The sequence below is a fragment of the Plasmodium falciparum genome (assembly GCF_000002765.6).
Source record: "Plasmodium falciparum 3D7 genome assembly, chromosome: 7".
NCBI lineage: Eukaryota > Apicomplexa > Aconoidasida > Haemosporida > Plasmodiidae > Plasmodium > Plasmodium falciparum.
In genome coordinates this window covers 1211593-1230000 of record NC_004328.3, presented here as the reverse complement: position 1 = coordinate 1230000, position 18408 = coordinate 1211593, and the positions used below count along the sequence as shown (strand labels likewise).

The 18408-nt window shown below is 20.3% G+C and overlaps 6 protein-coding genes across 6 annotated transcripts; 3 read left to right on the top strand and 3 right to left on the bottom strand.

Annotated features, from left to right (window-relative positions):
- Positions 1–1286: 1286 nt before the first annotated feature.
- Positions 1287–3972, top strand: PF3D7_0728700 (alpha/beta hydrolase, putative; the record flags this gene model as incomplete). The annotated part of the gene is made up of 4 exons (XM_001349147.1): positions 1287–1337; positions 1628–2389; positions 2534–2634; positions 2724–3972. The coding sequence occupies 4 exons, from the start codon at positions 1287–1289 to the stop codon at positions 3970–3972; spliced, it is 2163 nt and encodes a 720-aa protein (XP_001349183.1).
- Positions 3973–4527: 555 nt separating this feature from the next.
- Positions 4528–11575, bottom strand: PF3D7_0728600 (RING zinc finger protein, putative; the record flags this gene model as incomplete). Its single annotated transcript, XM_001349146.1, has 5 exons — positions 4528–4551; positions 4672–4753; positions 4896–5219; positions 5344–5596; positions 5770–11575. The coding sequence occupies 5 exons, from the start codon at positions 11573–11575 to the stop codon at positions 4528–4530; spliced, it is 6489 nt and encodes a 2162-aa protein (XP_001349182.1).
- Positions 11576–12799: 1224 nt separating this feature from the next.
- On the top strand, positions 12800–13913 carry PF3D7_0728500 (conserved Plasmodium protein, unknown function; the record flags this gene model as incomplete). The annotated part of the gene is made up of 5 exons (XM_002808749.1): positions 12800–12850; positions 13059–13150; positions 13311–13453; positions 13571–13668; positions 13866–13913. The coding sequence occupies 5 exons, from the start codon at positions 12800–12802 to the stop codon at positions 13911–13913; spliced, it is 432 nt and encodes a 143-aa protein (XP_002808795.1).
- A 324-nt stretch (positions 13914–14237) lies between these two features.
- On the bottom strand, positions 14238–14827 carry PF3D7_0728400.1 (conserved Plasmodium protein, unknown function; the record flags this gene model as incomplete). Its single annotated transcript, XM_001349145.1, has 2 exons — positions 14238–14513; positions 14723–14827. The coding sequence occupies 2 exons, from the start codon at positions 14825–14827 to the stop codon at positions 14238–14240; spliced, it is 381 nt and encodes a 126-aa protein (XP_001349181.1).
- A 697-nt stretch (positions 14828–15524) lies between these two features.
- On the top strand, positions 15525–16160 carry PF3D7_0728300 (conserved protein, unknown function; the record flags this gene model as incomplete). The annotated part of the gene is made up of 1 exon (XM_001349144.1): positions 15525–16160. One exon carries the CDS (start codon positions 15525–15527, stop codon positions 16158–16160), a length of 636 nt encoding a protein of 211 aa, XP_001349180.1.
- A 323-nt stretch (positions 16161–16483) lies between these two features.
- On the bottom strand, positions 16484–18344 carry PF3D7_0728200 (actin-like protein, putative; the record flags this gene model as incomplete). The annotated part of the gene is made up of 2 exons (XM_001349143.1): positions 16484–18081; positions 18284–18344. The coding sequence occupies 2 exons, from the start codon at positions 18342–18344 to the stop codon at positions 16484–16486; spliced, it is 1659 nt and encodes a 552-aa protein (XP_001349179.1).
- Between the last annotated feature and the right edge of the window lie 64 nt (positions 18345–18408).

Sequence of the window (18408 nt, the reverse complement as noted above, 5' to 3'; positions counted from 1 at the left end):
ATATATTAAAAATATATATCATATACTTATATACATGTGTGTCTTATAATAATACTTATTTTATATCAAAATAGTGCTAAAAAAAAAAAAAAAAAAGTTAACATGTTTCCAATAAATGTACACTTATTAAAGTTCTTTATAAAACTGTGTACATAATTCCTAATAAACATCCAGCAATATTTCTTCTATAATATTTTTTCCTATGTTACACTTTAAAATGAAAATTATTATATATATATATATATATATATGTATATTTTCTTTTAATAAAAATATTGAGATTAAAATATAAAAGTTTTTATTTCAAGGGAACGGTAAAATTACCAACATTGTAATCATAATATATATATATATATATATATATTTGTATTTACTTATTTTTTATTGTGTGGAATAATATATAGTTAACATTTCTGCTATTATAAAGTGTGAAAATATATCAACATATTGTTACGTATAAATGAATATATATATATATTATTTTATATGGTGAAAATAAAAAAATATAATATATAGAAATAATATAAATATATGGTTATTTTCAACAAATGAAAGCTAAAAAGGCTAATATGAATGCCTATAATTACAAAAATATATATGTATATATATATATATATATTTTTTTTTTCATTTTCTATATATTTGTTTACATGTGTTTTTTTTTATTTTTTTATTTGTTTATATTTTTTTTTTTTTTTTTTTAAATGCTTAACAAATATGAAAAGCTGTTTTGCAGGAACGATTTATTAACTATACATATATATATATATATGTAGTTATATTTATAATATTACAAAATATTGTCTTTTATTTTATTTTATTTTTAACACCGTGTATTCCTCAAATTTCAGGACCTAAGCCTTTTCTCTGTTCTTCTTTATTAATAAAGAGAAACTTGTTTAAACATGCACAAAAAAAAAAAAAAAAAAAAAAAAAAAAAAAGACGTAGAGAAACGAATTGGCATCCTTAATAAATTCGTCACCATATTTCTCACAATAAGGATATATATATATATATATATATAATGTATTTATATACTTTATATTTTTTTGTTTGATATATACCCACAACATATTATCTTTAAATTAAAAATTAAAAAAAAAAGGTATTAAAGCCCCAAATGATTTTGTAACCACTGGGAACAAATAAAATAAAAAAAAAAAAAAAAAAAAAAAAAAAAAAAACACATTTGTCATTTATTTATAAAGTTATATATATATATATTTATATTTATATTTATTTATTTATATTTACATATTTTTATTTTTTTGTTTGAAAAAAAAATATGGGAAACACCTTGTCCAATTCAACCCTATTCCGCCCTACTGAACCAAGTGTTAAAATAAAAATAAAAACCTACATTTATAATATATATATATATATTGTTATATGTCCATGTTCATATTATTTATGAATAATTAAATGAAATTTATATACACAATCATTAGACGAATAAATATATATATATATATATATATATATATTTGATATATTACAAAAAAGTAATCATATATATATTATATATTCATTCATGTGTGTGACACCATATTTTTATCACGTGATATGGAATTATGATAATTACATATTGTATACATTTAAAATATATATTTTTTTCCATCTTCTCAGTATGATGATGAATTGAAAAATCTTGTATACATCCCCGAATTAATGAACATTGATGTCAACAAATTTTGGAATGACAAAACATATGAAATATTCAATAAGGAAGAGAATATAAAAGAACTTCATAATAAAAAGTTTCCAGCTTTATTTTTATATTATACTAAAGATGTAAAAACTAAACATACCATAATGTATTTTCATAGTAATTCCTGTGATCTAGGACAAATTTATGATGAACTTAATCATTTACATGAACATTTGCATGCTAATATTTTGGCTATAGAATATATAGGATTTGGGTTATGTTATTTAGAAGGTTCAACAAACCAATATAATATTAACAGAAGAGCATTAGCTGCTTATAATTTTTTAAAATCATTAAATATTAAAAATGAAAATATTCTATTATTTGGGAGATCTATAGGTACAGGAGTTGCTAGTAAGTTAGCATATAACCTAAAATTAATTGGGGTGTCAGTAGCTGGAATTATTTTACATTCTCCATATATATCTATAGAAAAATTAGTTGAAGATTATTTTACTTATTCTTCTTATTTTATTGAAAACATTTATGATAATTATAAAAACTTATCCTTCCTAAGTAACAACACAGATTCAGATATACCAATTTTGTTAATACATGGTAAAGAAGATGAAATTATTCATGTCTCGCATTCAGAATATTTAATGAAGAATTTGAACAACAAATTTAAACATGCTTCTTATCCAACTGATTCGTATCATAATTATTACTACGTTATAGATGTAAGTCAAAAAAAAAAAAAAAAAAAAAAATTACATTACCTAATTGTATATATGTAATACATATAAATTATATATTTATATAAAATTTTTTATGCACATTTCAATCACTACTATATATATATATATGTTTTATAAATTGTACAGGATCTTGGAATTCCAATAAAAATATTCCTAGAAACCTTGAGCAAATCAAAGAATGCAAAATCTGTTGATATTAATATTCCCAAAGTTTATTTTTATAGAGAGTAATATAAATATAATTTTAAGAATATATGAATATATATGTATATATATTCATATATATATACATGTGCATATATCTTTTTCCCTTTAGACTTATATATTACCGAATAAATGGCCTCGATGAAACATTCAAAAGGTTAAATGAAGACGAAAAAAATAAAAACACAAATGACAAGAAGACAACAAAAGGAGAGTCATCAAAAGATATATGTTCCATTGATAAATTAACAAAAAAAAGAGATTCCAAAAAAAAAGATAAAAAAGAAAAAAGCACAAATATAACGTGTACTAATATAATCAATAACAATTCAAGTAACGACCTATCTATACAAAATATAACAAACGCTAATATAAAAAATAAGGAACAAGAATATACAGATCAGAGTACACAAAAAAATAATAATACATGTTCTAAAAAAGGGGATTCAATATATAGTATTATTAAAAATGAATATATAAGAAATACACTTGAAAACAATTTAAAAAAAAATTATATGGCATCCAAAAAACATTATCATAAAAACGATGAAGAAAAAAAAAAATCAAATATTAAACAACACAATGTAATACACAAGGAAGATGAAAATAAAATTTTAAAACAAAAACACAGTGATTTAAAAAAAAATAAACATCTAGATAAATATAATATAGAAGAAAATGTTCATAAAAAAAGTAAAGAAACAAAAAATACAAAAACCTCAAAAGGATATACAAACATTTTAAATAAAAATTATGATAAAGATATCATCAATGAAGAAAAAAAAAAAAAAAAAAAAAAGAATATAAATAATGTAAATATAAATATAATTACATCATCATCTTCAAAAAAAAATTTTAATGATCATTATGAAAATAATTTATTTGATAAATGGGATGGTAAAATATATTGTACCAAGAAAAAAAAAACAACAGAAGAATCTGATGAAAAAAATGAATTTAATACAAATGTTGAACAAAATATTTCTTCCTATCAAAGTAACCAAAGAAATAAAAAAGGAACTAATGATGATAATAACTTGGATAATGAAAACAATATATATATAAAAGAATGTAATATTTATGATATTAATAGTATAAATAATAATAATAACAAGTACGAAATATGTAATTATGATAATGATAATGATAATACATTTAAAAGAAACTCATCATCAAGTAATCTAGACAAGGACAAAAATCATACCTTATATAATGAAAAATATAAAGATGAATATCCCAAACATGTACACGAAAAAAATAAAAAGTTTCCTATTATTCATTATAAAATAAATGATTTCAAATATTATATCAAAAATAATATTATTAATAAAGAAAAAATTGATAATATTGTTGAAGGGTAATCAATAACTTAAATGAAAAAGAATAATTTTGTGATTAAATATATATATATATATATATATATATATAATAGGAGTAAAAATATATATAATCAACTTTGTTATTTTTTTTATTTCTTTTATTTTATTCATTTATTCTTTTTTTTTTTTTTATAAATGTTTCTTTTTATTAATATAATTTAATCACATTATTTATTCATAATTTTCATTGGCATTTTTTATTTTCATTTTCTATAAACATCTGATATTTGCTTTTTTTTATTTTCCTCTTTTTTGTAATTCAATTATTAATTTTAATAATTAGATAATATTATTTTAATATTATGTTTATATTATATATCATACCAAAAAAAAAAATATAAACGTAGTAATCTTAGGAAACAATTTAGAAACATTATATATATATATATGTGTATGTATGTATGTATGAAAAAATAAAAAATATATATTTTTATATTTAATTATACAACATATATATTATCCTATATAAAGTTATTAAATTTATTAAAACCATTTAACGATATAAATAAAACGAAAAAAAAAAAAAAAAAAACATGTTTAACTAAAATATAGGGGAATTATCTGCAAAAAAAAAAAAAAAAAAAAAAAAAAATTAAACAGTGTGTCATATAAAATAATTATTGCATATTTATATATTTAATGCTATGTGAAAAAAAAAAAATAAATAATAATTTTTATTACCTCCAGTAAATGTAAATATTGTGGACACATTGGGCATTTGAATTGTCTGGATCTTTGAGCATGGATTTTGTCTACACAATTTCTAGAAATAAGAAAAAAAAAAAAAAAAAAAAAAAAAATCCATATATATATATATATATATATATATATATATATATTATATATATGCATGTATTTTTTCCCTTTTATTTGTTAACTCATATATTTTGTTCTTTTATATTTACTTGCAAATGGCATGACCACAGGTAAGTAGATAAGGAGGGTTGTCCCTGGAGGACTTATCTCTACTAATAGGACATGTAAAAGAAGAATGAAAAAAAAAGCAACCACTCAAATCTACCTCCACAGCTAAAGAATTAGAAAGTAAAGATCCATTTTCATTAGGGTTTTTATTTTTTTCTTTTTCTAAACTCTTTTCATTGGAATTATTAGCGAAGGAAGAATTCTTCACTTCTTGTAATCTTTTATTATTTTCTTTTAAAATAGCTTGAGCCTCAATTAATTTTTTTGAGCTTATTAATCCTGCACAAACTAGAATGTCCAAGGGGCTAAAAAAAAGAAGAAATAAATAAATAAATAAATAAATAAATATATATATATATATATATATATATATATATATGTGCATACATACATACATATATATATATATTATTTACATTTTTATGTTACCTTTCCAGATGAACATAAACTTTTTTTTCGTTCTCCTTTTTCAATGATTTATCTTGATCATTTTCATTTTTCTTTTCTTTTACAAATTCTTTATTGTTTTTATGTACTTCTTTTTCCTTTTTCTTTTTTTTATCGTCATTCGATTTATCAAATTTCTTTTTATCATTGTTCGGTTTTTTATCTGTTCCTTTCCTTCCTTTTGATTTTTTATATTCATCGTCACTATCACTGCTATCGTTTTTTTTATTAAACCCTATTATAGGAGAAAAATAAAATAATATAATATAATATAATATAATGTATTATAAATGTTTACCAGTAAAATAATCACACACAAAAATACATAAATATAAATAAATATAAATAAATATATATATATATATATATATATATACATATAAGTATTATATTAATTTTTCTTCTTACCTGCTTTTTCCGATTTCACTTTTTCCTTTGATACTAAATTTTCCTTTTTAGTTTTATTACCTTTATTGTAATATCCTTCATTTTTGTTTCTCTTCATTTGCATTTGCATTTTTTCATCATATAAAAAGTTTGAATAATATCTTCTCTTTTTTATATTTTTCTTATATGATCCATAATGAATTCCTTTTTTATCCTTCTTACATAATGTATCAAAGTCATCTTTATTCTTTTTTTTCTCATCCTTTTTGTCACATAATTTTTGTGTTTTTTCTTTTTTTTCAATTGTTCTGCTTTCATTCTTTTGAATATTTTCACCTTTATTCTCTTGAATTTCTTCACTTACATTTTTTTCGGTCATATTACTATCATTCTGGTTTACATTTTTGACTTCCTGATTAACATCTAACTCGTTTCCCTTATTTTCAATAATTTTAGTTTCATCGTCATTATTTTCTTCTACTTTTACATTTTCCACTTTATGTATTTCTTTCTGTTCCTTTATATCCTTTTCACACTGAACTTCATTCTGAAAATTATTTGCAAGAACTTTTTTATCATTCCTTTCTTCTGTGATATTACTTTTTTCACTCCTTTCATTTTGTGTTTTTTCAACTGTAGTTTTTTCCATGTCACCTTTTTCATCATTCAAAACAGATCCTTCAACTTCCTTCATATTTTTTATTTTGTTTTTCTTTTTTAACTTCATGTTATCTTTATTTTCCTTCAATTCCTTACCTTTTTTTTGTTCATCAATTTTATTTTTACCTTCATTTGTGTCATCACTTTTTTTGGATTTTTGAGTTTTTTTTTTTTTTTTTCCTTTTTCACTTTTCTTTTTTTCATCCGATTTTTTAATAAAAAGATTTTTTTTTGTTAATTTTATAAAATTTTCTAAACCCAAACATTCTAAGGAATCAGAAAGGTTTACTTTATTAGTTGAGGATATATTCCTTTTTTTTTTCTTTTTATTCTTTTTTTTCCTCTTGCCTTTTAATTTACTTACTGCTTTATGTTTTTTCTTTTTATTAATATCATAACTACTACTGCTATTAGGAGAATTGTAAGGTTGTTCATCATGAATATTTTCATCGTCCTCATAATAATTATCTTCTTCATCATAATAATCATCATCTTCATCAAAGTAATCGTTCTCCTCATCAAAATAATCATCTTCTTCATCATAAGAATTATGTTCATCATAAAAATCGTCACTTTCGTCATCATCATTATAATCATCATTATAATCATCATTATAATCATCATCATTATCATCATCATTATAATCATCATCATTATCATCATCATTATCATCATCATTATCATCATCATTATCATCATCATTATAATCATCATCATCGTCATCATCATCACCATCATCATCATCATCATCATCATCATCATCATCGTCATCACCATCATCATCATCGTCATCACCATCATCATCATCGTCATCACCATCATCATCATCGTCATCACCATCATCATCATCGTCATCACCATCATCATCATCATCACCATCATCATCAACTTCCATTTTTCCCTTTCTTGTGCCCCCTTTTTTATTCCTTCCACCCTTATCTTTTATATCATCCTCACTTTCCTCATCACCTTTTTCCCTCTTTTTTAACCTACTTCTTCTTTTAATCTTTTTTGCCTTCCATTTCAAACAAATACGTCTAAATTCTGTATTACTTTTATTAGTGGACAACGTATTTTGTAAAGTATATATATCCCTTGTTGTTAAAGCGTGCGTTAATAAAATTCGACTTACATCTATGGATGTTTTCGCAAGTCTTGTATTTTTTGAAGCTAGAATAGCTCTATTATTTGCTTGGACATTTTTTGTATTTAACAAAGCATTCATTGTATTTTTTTTCAAATAATCTTCTTTCATTATATCTACTTGTTCTTTTACTTTATTCATATTTTTTTTAAAGTTTTCCTCTCCGCTAGAATAAGAAGAAAATTCACCACCACTTGATGACGTGTAAGAATTACATGAACCAAATGATTTATAATAACTACAAGAACTTGTTGTAGATTCGTCATTAGTATATACATCATTATCTTTAAAATTCACACATTCATAATATTCTTCTTCATCCTTTCCATTTTTTTTCTTTTTTAATATACACATATCATTACATTCTTCTTTTCCACATATGTGTTCTATTTTGTCATCACATTTGTTCCTTTCTTCATTCTTTTTTTCTTGTGGTAATATAAGAACGTCTTTCTTTTCTATTGATACTACGGGTGTGCACTTTTTTTCCATCGACAAGGTAGTTACATCTTTCTTTTCATGTGATGATAAGGAGAAATCCTTTTTTTGTTCTGTCGACATAGGAATAGTCTTTACATCTTTTTCATCTTTTGGGGATGCAGATAAAAATTTACATTTGGGTAATTTGCTTTTTAAAACATTTGCTTTTTTGATAAAGCAAGAATTGTTTAATGAATAAAATGTATTATGGTTCATATAAGATGAACTATCATTATTTTGTTTCATATAATACTCAAAATTATTCACAACATTTTCCATATAAAAATTTGAGTTATTTTGAAAAAAAGAATTATTATTATTATTATTATTATGATATAAATTTTTAATACAAAATAAATAATTATTATAACTATATGGATGATTATTGTATAATATACTTGAAGGATAATTTATATTTGTACATACATTTTTATTATAATGTTTATATAACTTATGAAGAGCATAATTATTTATCTTAGTATCTTCATGATCATAAAATTGAGATGTACGATTTAATATTTTATAAGTCATATAATTACTATCATTATATGAATATTGAGAAAGTTCGCTTTCATTTAATTCATATAAATAAATAGATTCATCTGCTCTTTTTATATTACATAAATTATTATATGATGAAATATCTATATCTTTATCCATATTTATGGTATTTTCTTTAATAATATCAAAATCATCTTTTTTAGAATGTATCATTTCTGTAATGACATCTTTAGTACAATGATGGATATGGGAATACCATCCATTATTTAATTTTTCATCATCATCATCATTATTATTATTATTATCTTTTTTTTTATTATTATCTTTTTTTTTATTATTATATCCTTCTTTATAAACACCTCCCCTTGAATTATTCTTATAACCATAATTATCTTCATTTAAACTTACATTAGGTAATATTAAATTAAAATTATTCATATTATAATTGTTACAACAGCTATCATATAAAATGTCCTTATTCATTTTATTATTTCTTATTATTTCGTTAATATTATTCTCTACATATAATTCACTTAAAGGACGAAGGAAATTATTTCTTTTAGTCTCATAGAAATGATTAGTATATAATTTTGTACCACATAAATTACTATATTTTTCCTTATAAATATTATTATGAATTAAGGGAATATTATTACTACGATCCATTTTTATATTTAATGCATATTCTTTATGAAATGTAACATATGAATAATTTTTCTTTTTCTTCTTATTTCTGCTATGGTTTCCTTTATTTTTATTTTTCTTAACTTTAATTGGATCCTTTTTACTGATTCGATTATATATATTTGTAAATTTCTTTTTTATTTTTCTTTTCAAAATATGTTCATTCTTTCCTTTTTTATTCTTTAAATTCTTTTTTTTTATATGACTTTTTGTTTGTCCTCTAGATATGTCTTCATTTATTTTTTTATACATAATAGGAAAGGAGTTATTTTTTTTTCGTTTTTTTATTTTATTCTTTTTTTTTTTAGAGCATATAGATGAGGAACATTTTTTATCATTATCTGTAGTACATCTTGATATATTTGATTTTTCCTTATTATATTTATTACTACTACACATTTTATGTTTACAATTTTTATCACTGCAAAGTTTAATTCCATCCTTTTGACTAGTACAATTTTTGTGAGTATTTTTTTCATCTTTATTATATAACAATATACTAGATTTTCTTTTTCGAGAATTTATTTTTTCTTTGACGTCCTCTTCCTTTTTATTATGTAACTCTTTTACATTCCTTTTATTAGCTTCTTCATTTTTTATATTCACTTTACTAGGTACCAAATTATTACAGCGCATATTTTCATTTCCATATTGTCTTGTATCCTTCTTAATCATATTTTTATTTTTTTTCATATTTACAACAATTCCTTCTTCATTAAAAGCTCTCTTAAAATAATTAAATACTTTTGCATGCACACTAGAGAACATATTTTTAAAAAATGCATTATCAACTCCTATACATATAAATGTGCTTAATCTTGAGATATGAGATTTATTTTCTTTATAATTTAACATTAGTTCCCTAAGACAATGTAAGGCTTTTTCTTTATCTTCTTTGGAATATATCAGATAACTAATACAATGTAATAAATAAATCAATTTTGTATATTTCTTTTTGGTGGATTCACTGCATCTATGATACCATTCAATACATGAACTTACATCATAATTTTTTAAATTATACATAATTCTATGTAATTCTTTATATCCTTCAAATAATTCTTCTTCTAACAATGCATGCTCAAATATTATTTCTTCATTTTTTTCAGAGAATTTTATTTTTCTTAAATATTCTTTTTTAATTCTACTAAACAATCCTTTATCGTTCATTCCAACGTTAGGGTTAATATTATTTAGGAGAACACTATTAAATGTATTACTATTGCTATTATTATGTTCATACATATTATTACCAGGTATAATACATTTTATAGTATCTTCCTTATTATACACATTAATATTATTTGCTGTGTCTTCATTTTTCATTTCTATTTTTTGCACACTATTCATATTATAATCGTATGAATTGGTATTATTTATTTGTTTACTGTCACATTCGTTTACTATATCTTTGTTGTTTGGTATGTTGTCCAGGTAATGTGGGACATCCATAATATTATTATCATAATTATTGTTATTGTTATTGTTATTGATATTGTTATTGTTATTGATATTGATATTGTTATTGTTATTGATATTGATATTGTTATTGTTATTGTTATTGATATTGATATTATTATTATTATTGTTTTTATCATTTAACATATCAGGGTTAACTATACAATTATTTAAATTTCTAGATACTCCGACATCCCCACTTTTTAAAATATGTTCATTTATTATTTCTCCGTTAGATGTTCTATCATACATTTGATTTTCCTCCATATATGTTTTTTTTTTTTTTTTTTTTTTATTCTTCAGAATTTCTTTATTTAATACATAGTACATGAAAAAATCACCCTTTTGTAAAAAATGCATCAGAATTAATCTAAGAATAATAGCTTTTTTAATATGTATATCTTTAAATATTTCTGGTGTCTCCTGTTTTATTAAAGATATAATACCTCTATATGATAATAATAATGTATTATAAAACGTCTTGTTTTCATTATTAATTTTTTCTGTTATATTTAAACTTTTGACATCTTTTATTAATTCTTTTATAATAACATTGTTTTTGTTTATTGTTTTATTATCATTTATACTTTCGATTCTTTTTATTTTATCCGTGCTTTCATTATTATCCATATTAGTAACAACACTTTTTTTATCACCATTATTTATGTCAACATTATTTTGATAATTCTTATCTTTTAATATTTCATTTTCTGTTTTCTTCTTTTCCTCTAAAAGGTTTTTAGCTTTATTTATTTTTCCTATTAACTCATCAATGTTTTTAACATAAAAACTAAATATTTCCTTTTGTTTTGATTTGAATTCTTTAATTTCATTTTCGATTTGACCAAAGTCTAAAAACTTTGAGCTGTCACTTTCCTTTAAATAATTTTCATCAACCATTATATTTTATGATGATCAAATATTTGGAATGTCTACTAATTTTTTTTTTTTTACAAATCAAATGTATATAATATATATATATATATATATATATATATATATATATATGAAAAATACCTTTTGGCGCTTCAACTAAAATATAAAACGATTCTTATAACAATAAAATGAAGGTTGAATAAAATAATAAGCAAAAAAAAAAAAAAATAAATTATTATAATATATATTAGGCTACATCATTCAGCATATGTGAAAAAAAAAAAATCACAAGTAATAAATTATATATATATATTATTTTTTTGAAGTGTATATAATTTCATGCGATATATATATAATTTATATTGGATAATATAAAATATTCAACATTTTTAAACATTTCGCACATTTATCTCAGATGAATTATATACATACGTACAAATATATAAATATAAATATAAATATATATATATATATATACATTCAATTTTGTTAATATGTAAAAATTATATCTTATTATATAAAATCATTCTCACATATGTGTACATATATAATATATATATTTTTTACATATTATGAATATTTCCCTTTTGTCTATTATTAATCACAAAAACGGTTTTCTTTAAAAAAAAAATAAAATAAAATAATTCTACTTTTGGTTTTATAAAAAGTTATAAGACATGTCAATTTTTTCAAACATAAAAATATCTTAATATGCATTATTATATATATATATATATATATATATATTTTTTTTTTTTTTTTTTTTTTTTTTTTTTTTTCTTATGTACATATATTAAAGTATGTTATATGTGGAAAAATTATCAAAAGTGTATCTCCTTTATTTTTGTTTAACATGTTTTTTCACATTGTAAACATATATACATATTTTAATTATAACTTTATGAAAACATAAAAAAAAAAAATAATAATAATTTAAACACATATGTATATATTTAATGTACGTTTTATTTCCTAAGTGAAGAATTCTCTTTTCCTTGGTATATAAATACACATATATATGCATAAATTTTAGGGGTCAAAAATAAAATAAAATAAAAAATAATATATATTATATATAATATAATATAATATATTTTACAAATACATATATTATATATATATATATATATATAATAAAATATTCTTTATAGCTTGTTCTTTGCTTTTTTTTTTTTTTTTTTTTTATTTCTTTTCTTTTCCATCATTATATACATTTTAAGAACATATACACATGTACAATAAATATTTATGTGTATACGTAAAAAGTTTGAGTTTAATTTTAGCAGTCATATGGTCGCTGTTAAATAAAAAAAAAAAAAAAAAAAAAAATATATATATATATATATTATATATTTATGGAGCAAATACAAGTAACATCGACCTATTAAAAGGAAAAAAAAAAAAAAAAAAAAAAAAAAAAAAAGCGACATAGAAAATAAGAGAAAATAAAAAAAAAATACAATAATTATGTATGAACATATTTCTGTTTATTTTATGTAATCCTTAGAATTCAAGAATTGAAGATTTATTTAATTTAAAAAAAAAAAACACGGATCATATTGATAAGAACGATCTAATAACAATACTAAAATCGTTAGGGTACAATCATAAATATATGTATATATATATATATATATATATATATATTTTTTTTTATTTGTATTTATTTATAGTTAATCTAAATATGAAGAGATTATATCTTTATAACAATATATATAATATATATCTTATTTTTTATTCCCCTCTATTTTTTGTTCAGTTTTAATATATCCTGTCAAATTTTTGATGATAATAAAAATATTTATAACTTGGACGAACTGAAAGATTTCGTTGATAAATTTCAAAAAAATTATTATGAAAAAGAAAAAATTGAAAACTGCCTCAATTTTTTAAACCCTAAAAGTATATATATATATATATATATATATTATACATATAATATTTCTTGTATTTTCGTTCAGTTTAACTTTTATTATATTCTTATAATTTTTTTTTTTTTTTTTTTTTCCCTTATGTCAGAAGATATAATAAAAAAAAACGATTTGAAAATTCTTTTATGTGAAAATGGAAATAAGTTTACAGAAAGTGAATTTAAAAAGTTCTTAATTGATATACCTGTAATGATATATGATTTTCCATATTGTTTATAAAAATATACAAAAAAAAAAAAAATAAAATAAAATAAAATCATATAAAATCATATAAAATCATATAAAATCATATCATATCAAATCAAAACAAATAAACAATTCAATATTTTATTCCTGCTGAATATTTTTTTTTTTTTTTTTTTTTTTTTTGATCTTCATTTTAGATGGATGTGGATGAGAATATATACCATCATGACTTAATCCAAGTGTAAAATAATAAAATAAAAAAATATATGTACATATATATTTATTTGTAGGTTTATTTATATATATATTGATAAGGTTTCAACACACTTCTATATAATATACAATATATTGTATAAATTCTTTAAAAAAATATATTTTTAGTTTATCTAATTATGTTGATTAATAATATGGCAAAGTGCAACATAAAAAAAAAAAAAAAAAAAAAAAGTAATAAAATAAAAATAAATATATAATATACATAATACCTATTTTTTTTTTTTTTTTTATTTCTTTTTCTTTTTTTTTTTTTTTTTTTTATTTTTTTTTCTTGAAGTCTTTATCTTTTCTCCTCACTGAGTACTAATATACTTTTGATTATTGTTAAGTATATCAATTAATAAATTAAAAGTATCCTGTATTATTTTTTCATCTTTAACTTTCATAAGTTTGGACAATTTGTCCATACTTCTATTTTCTTGGTTGGAATAAAAATAAAATAACTTCAACATATTAGTTGTATCTATATCCATTAAATTATATAACAACTTTACTTTTTCATTATCTATTATATTCATATTTGCATTTAAATAATTATTAATTAACGTATCTAATTCTAACATACCTACCTAAAAATTATAAAAAAAAAAAAAAAAAAAACACAAAAAGAAAAATTTAATATAGTTACACATGTGTATTTTGTTCTTATTTGATTGTTTATAGTATGTATCACTTTCGTTACTTTTTTTTTTTTTTTTTTTTCGTTATATTTATTATTTATTTATTTATTTATTTATTTATTTTGTTTGTTTTTTTTTTTTATCTTTTTTGGACGAACACTTTTAAATTTACATCTCAACTTTTTCCTTAACATGTTCAAATCCTCAGGGCCCATATTTTTAAGAGTAGAAAATTCTCTTAAAAAGGTAAAATATTTCCTCATTTTTCCTTTTTCTTTAGTTTAATTAAAAAAAAAAAAAAAAAAAATTGAACGTATTTTTATATTATAATATCATGATTGGTAAGAAAGAATCAATAATAAAAGTGATCAGCAAGTGCACATATTCCATAAATTATTATAAATAAAAAAATATCAAATATTATATATATATATATATATATATATTTATTTATTTTTATTTTTTCTTTTTTGGAGTCCTTATAAGGTTTAATTTCCTTTTTCTTTTCTTTTATATATATATATACTAAATAGTAAATAATATTCATTAAGTTGTTATGCTAATAGGAATATTTTTATATTATTACAATCACATGATTTCATAAATAACAAAAAAAAAAAAAAATATATACATATATACTTTATAATATATTGGTATGTACATATATAATAATATGATACATTTATATGTGTATTTAATATAAGCTTTATTGAAAGATTACAAAAAAAAAAAAAAAAAAAAAAAAATTATGTAAATATTTTGCATAAAAATATGAATGCGGAATTGAGAATTGTTTATAAGTAAAAAATTAAGGGTCTTAAAATAATATATTCTTACAAGTGTTATATTATATACATATATATATATTTATTTATTTATTTATTTATTTATCTATCTATACATATTATTATTATTATATATATATATATAATAAATTGGTTTCGTTTATATATTTGAATAATGGGCAAGGGAGCTGTTCATCCTAATGGCTCTAACTTTTGTCGTTTTTTAAAATATAATATTGTAGATAAGATGAGGACGCTTGTTAATACCAATTTATATGACACTCCTCGTTGGTTAGAATGGTCAGAGAGAGCCCCGCCTATGGAAATATATAATATAAGTTTAAAAACAAAATATAATAATAATAAATATATGGATTTAGTAAAATTTTTATTAAAAAAATATCCTCATTTAAGATTTCAGGATTGTTATGTGGAAGGTAATAATAATATTAAAGGATATGATTATTTTAGAAATGATCATATAATTACGCAAATGGCTACTCATCAGTTATATTATATGAACAGAGGCTATTCTAAAAAAGAGGCATTAGAAAAAACAGAAAAACTCTTTTATGATAGACGTATGGATATAGAGAAACAACAAAAAATAAATATGTGCTTAGCTATTGATGAAAAAGTAAAACCTATTTATACTAATGGTTATCAGTATTTATATGAAAAGATGGCTGATAATGAAAAGGCACATTTGAGTATTATACTAAAAAAATTGAGAAATATGAAAGAAAAATTACAAAAAAAAAAAAAGGGTGCCAATGAAAATGAGGACAAAAAAAACGGAGTCCTAACATAAAAATTATAAAATGTGATCATATATATGGATATATATATATATATATATATATATATATGTATGATGTATCTTTTATTTTATTTTATTTTATTTTATTTTATTTTATTTTATTTATTTATTTTTTTTTTTTTTGTGTATTTATAAATATTATCCATTTGAATTACCTTTTTTATGTTGCTATCAATTTTATTTGTTAGATAATTTTTTTTTTTTTTTTTTTTTTTTTTTTTTTTTTCTTTCTTTTGTACAAATATAAAAACACAAAAATGTATATTCCAACAAACACATACATAAAACCCATAATACATATAGTAGTCTTTTTTTTATGTCTTGAATGTCATGTATATATCCTCGCTAAGGTGGTCATATAATACATTGTTCAATATCTCCTCAGATGTATAATCGGGTAAATTATCCATGCTCGAACATATAGATGCCCCTACAAACTGACGTAAGTTAGGAGAAATATTAGAGAGAAGAAAATGTACATTATCTTGAAATTTTGGTGGGAATTTTTTTTCATTTCTTAATACTTGAAAAAATATTTGAGCAACCCTCGATAGAATACCTTTAATATTACTACAACCACCTACTAATAATATATTTGAAAATATGTATGTTTCAAATATATTAATTTTTTGTACTATACTAGAAAATAAGGAGTACATATTTTGATCATATTCTTTTTCAAATAATATTTCACAAGCTTTATATCTAGTATAAGGATCTATAATTATATCATAATTATTATATTTATATAGTACATATTTATTACATGGTATATTTTCACTATCCTTTTTTATATAACAATATTTTATTTTTATAATTTCTATATCATCATCTGTCATATTATTAATAACGTTAATTATTTCTTCTAGAGGATATAAATTTAAATAATAGTTCATATTATTATTATCATCATTTTTATTATTATCACCATTTTTATTATTGTCACCATTTTTATTATTGTCACCATTTTTATTATTGTCACCATTTTTATTATTGTCACCATTTTTATTATTGTCACCATTTTTATTATTGTCACCATTTTTATTATTATCATAATTTCCAAGACATAATTTCATATCACCATTGATGGATATTATATTTTCCCTCTTTTTATATCTACTCATATATTGCTCCTTTAATAATTTCTTTATTTCTTGATTAATATAGAACCCCCCATTATTTACATAAGTATAATGATGATATAAAGGTACGCCGTCCATTATTGGTAAAATCCTGCAATTAATATAACCAAGGTCCAGCACCACACACGTTTTATAATTACATAAATATAAAGGAGATATTAAATCGTTAATATATGATATACAGGCATATTCAGGATTTTCTATGAGAGCTATGCAGAGAGCATATTTTATAATAGTAGGTATAAACATATTTAATACAAGTATAACTTTTTTTGATTTATTATTTGTTTTTATAAGCATATTATGAAATATATGAAATATATATTCATCAAAATATGTTCTCCATAAATATAAGTCTTGATTATATTTATATTCGTAATGATATATCTTCATCTTATTATGTTTCTCTTCCTTATCACAAAATTTATTATTTTCATATATATTATTCGTATCACATACAAATTCTTCATTATTATAATCTAAATTATCGCTACTTTGGTACTTATCAAGACATTCATCTGTTTGATTATCCGTTACAATTTTTATATCTTCTTTGGATTGATCCTTACTTACATCCAACATTTTTTCCGATTTCTCATTTTTGTATTGTTCTTCCCTTTTTCTATTTATATAATCCATCATTTCATTAACCTTGTAGGTATCTTCAACAAAATTGTGAAACTTTTCATTGTATACAAAAATGTTTGGAGTTACAAAAACGGATACTGGCTTGTGAAGCCCACACAAGCCTACGTATGTATATTTTCTTCCTACAAAAAAAAAAAAAAAAAAAAATATATATATATATATATATATTTTAGACAAATAAAAAATAAACTTATGGATCTTAATATATATATATATATATATATATATGAACGTTCTATAAGGAATAAAATATACAATAAAAAATAAAATTCTTTTTTTTTTTTTTTTTTTATTATAGTATAATATAAACATATATATATTTACCTATTTGTAATACATAATATTTGTAATCATTTTCATTATCATTCTTCTTATATGTATCCATTTTATATATAATATATTTTATTCTTGAAAAAAAATAAAAAATAAGAGTGTAACCAATATTTTAA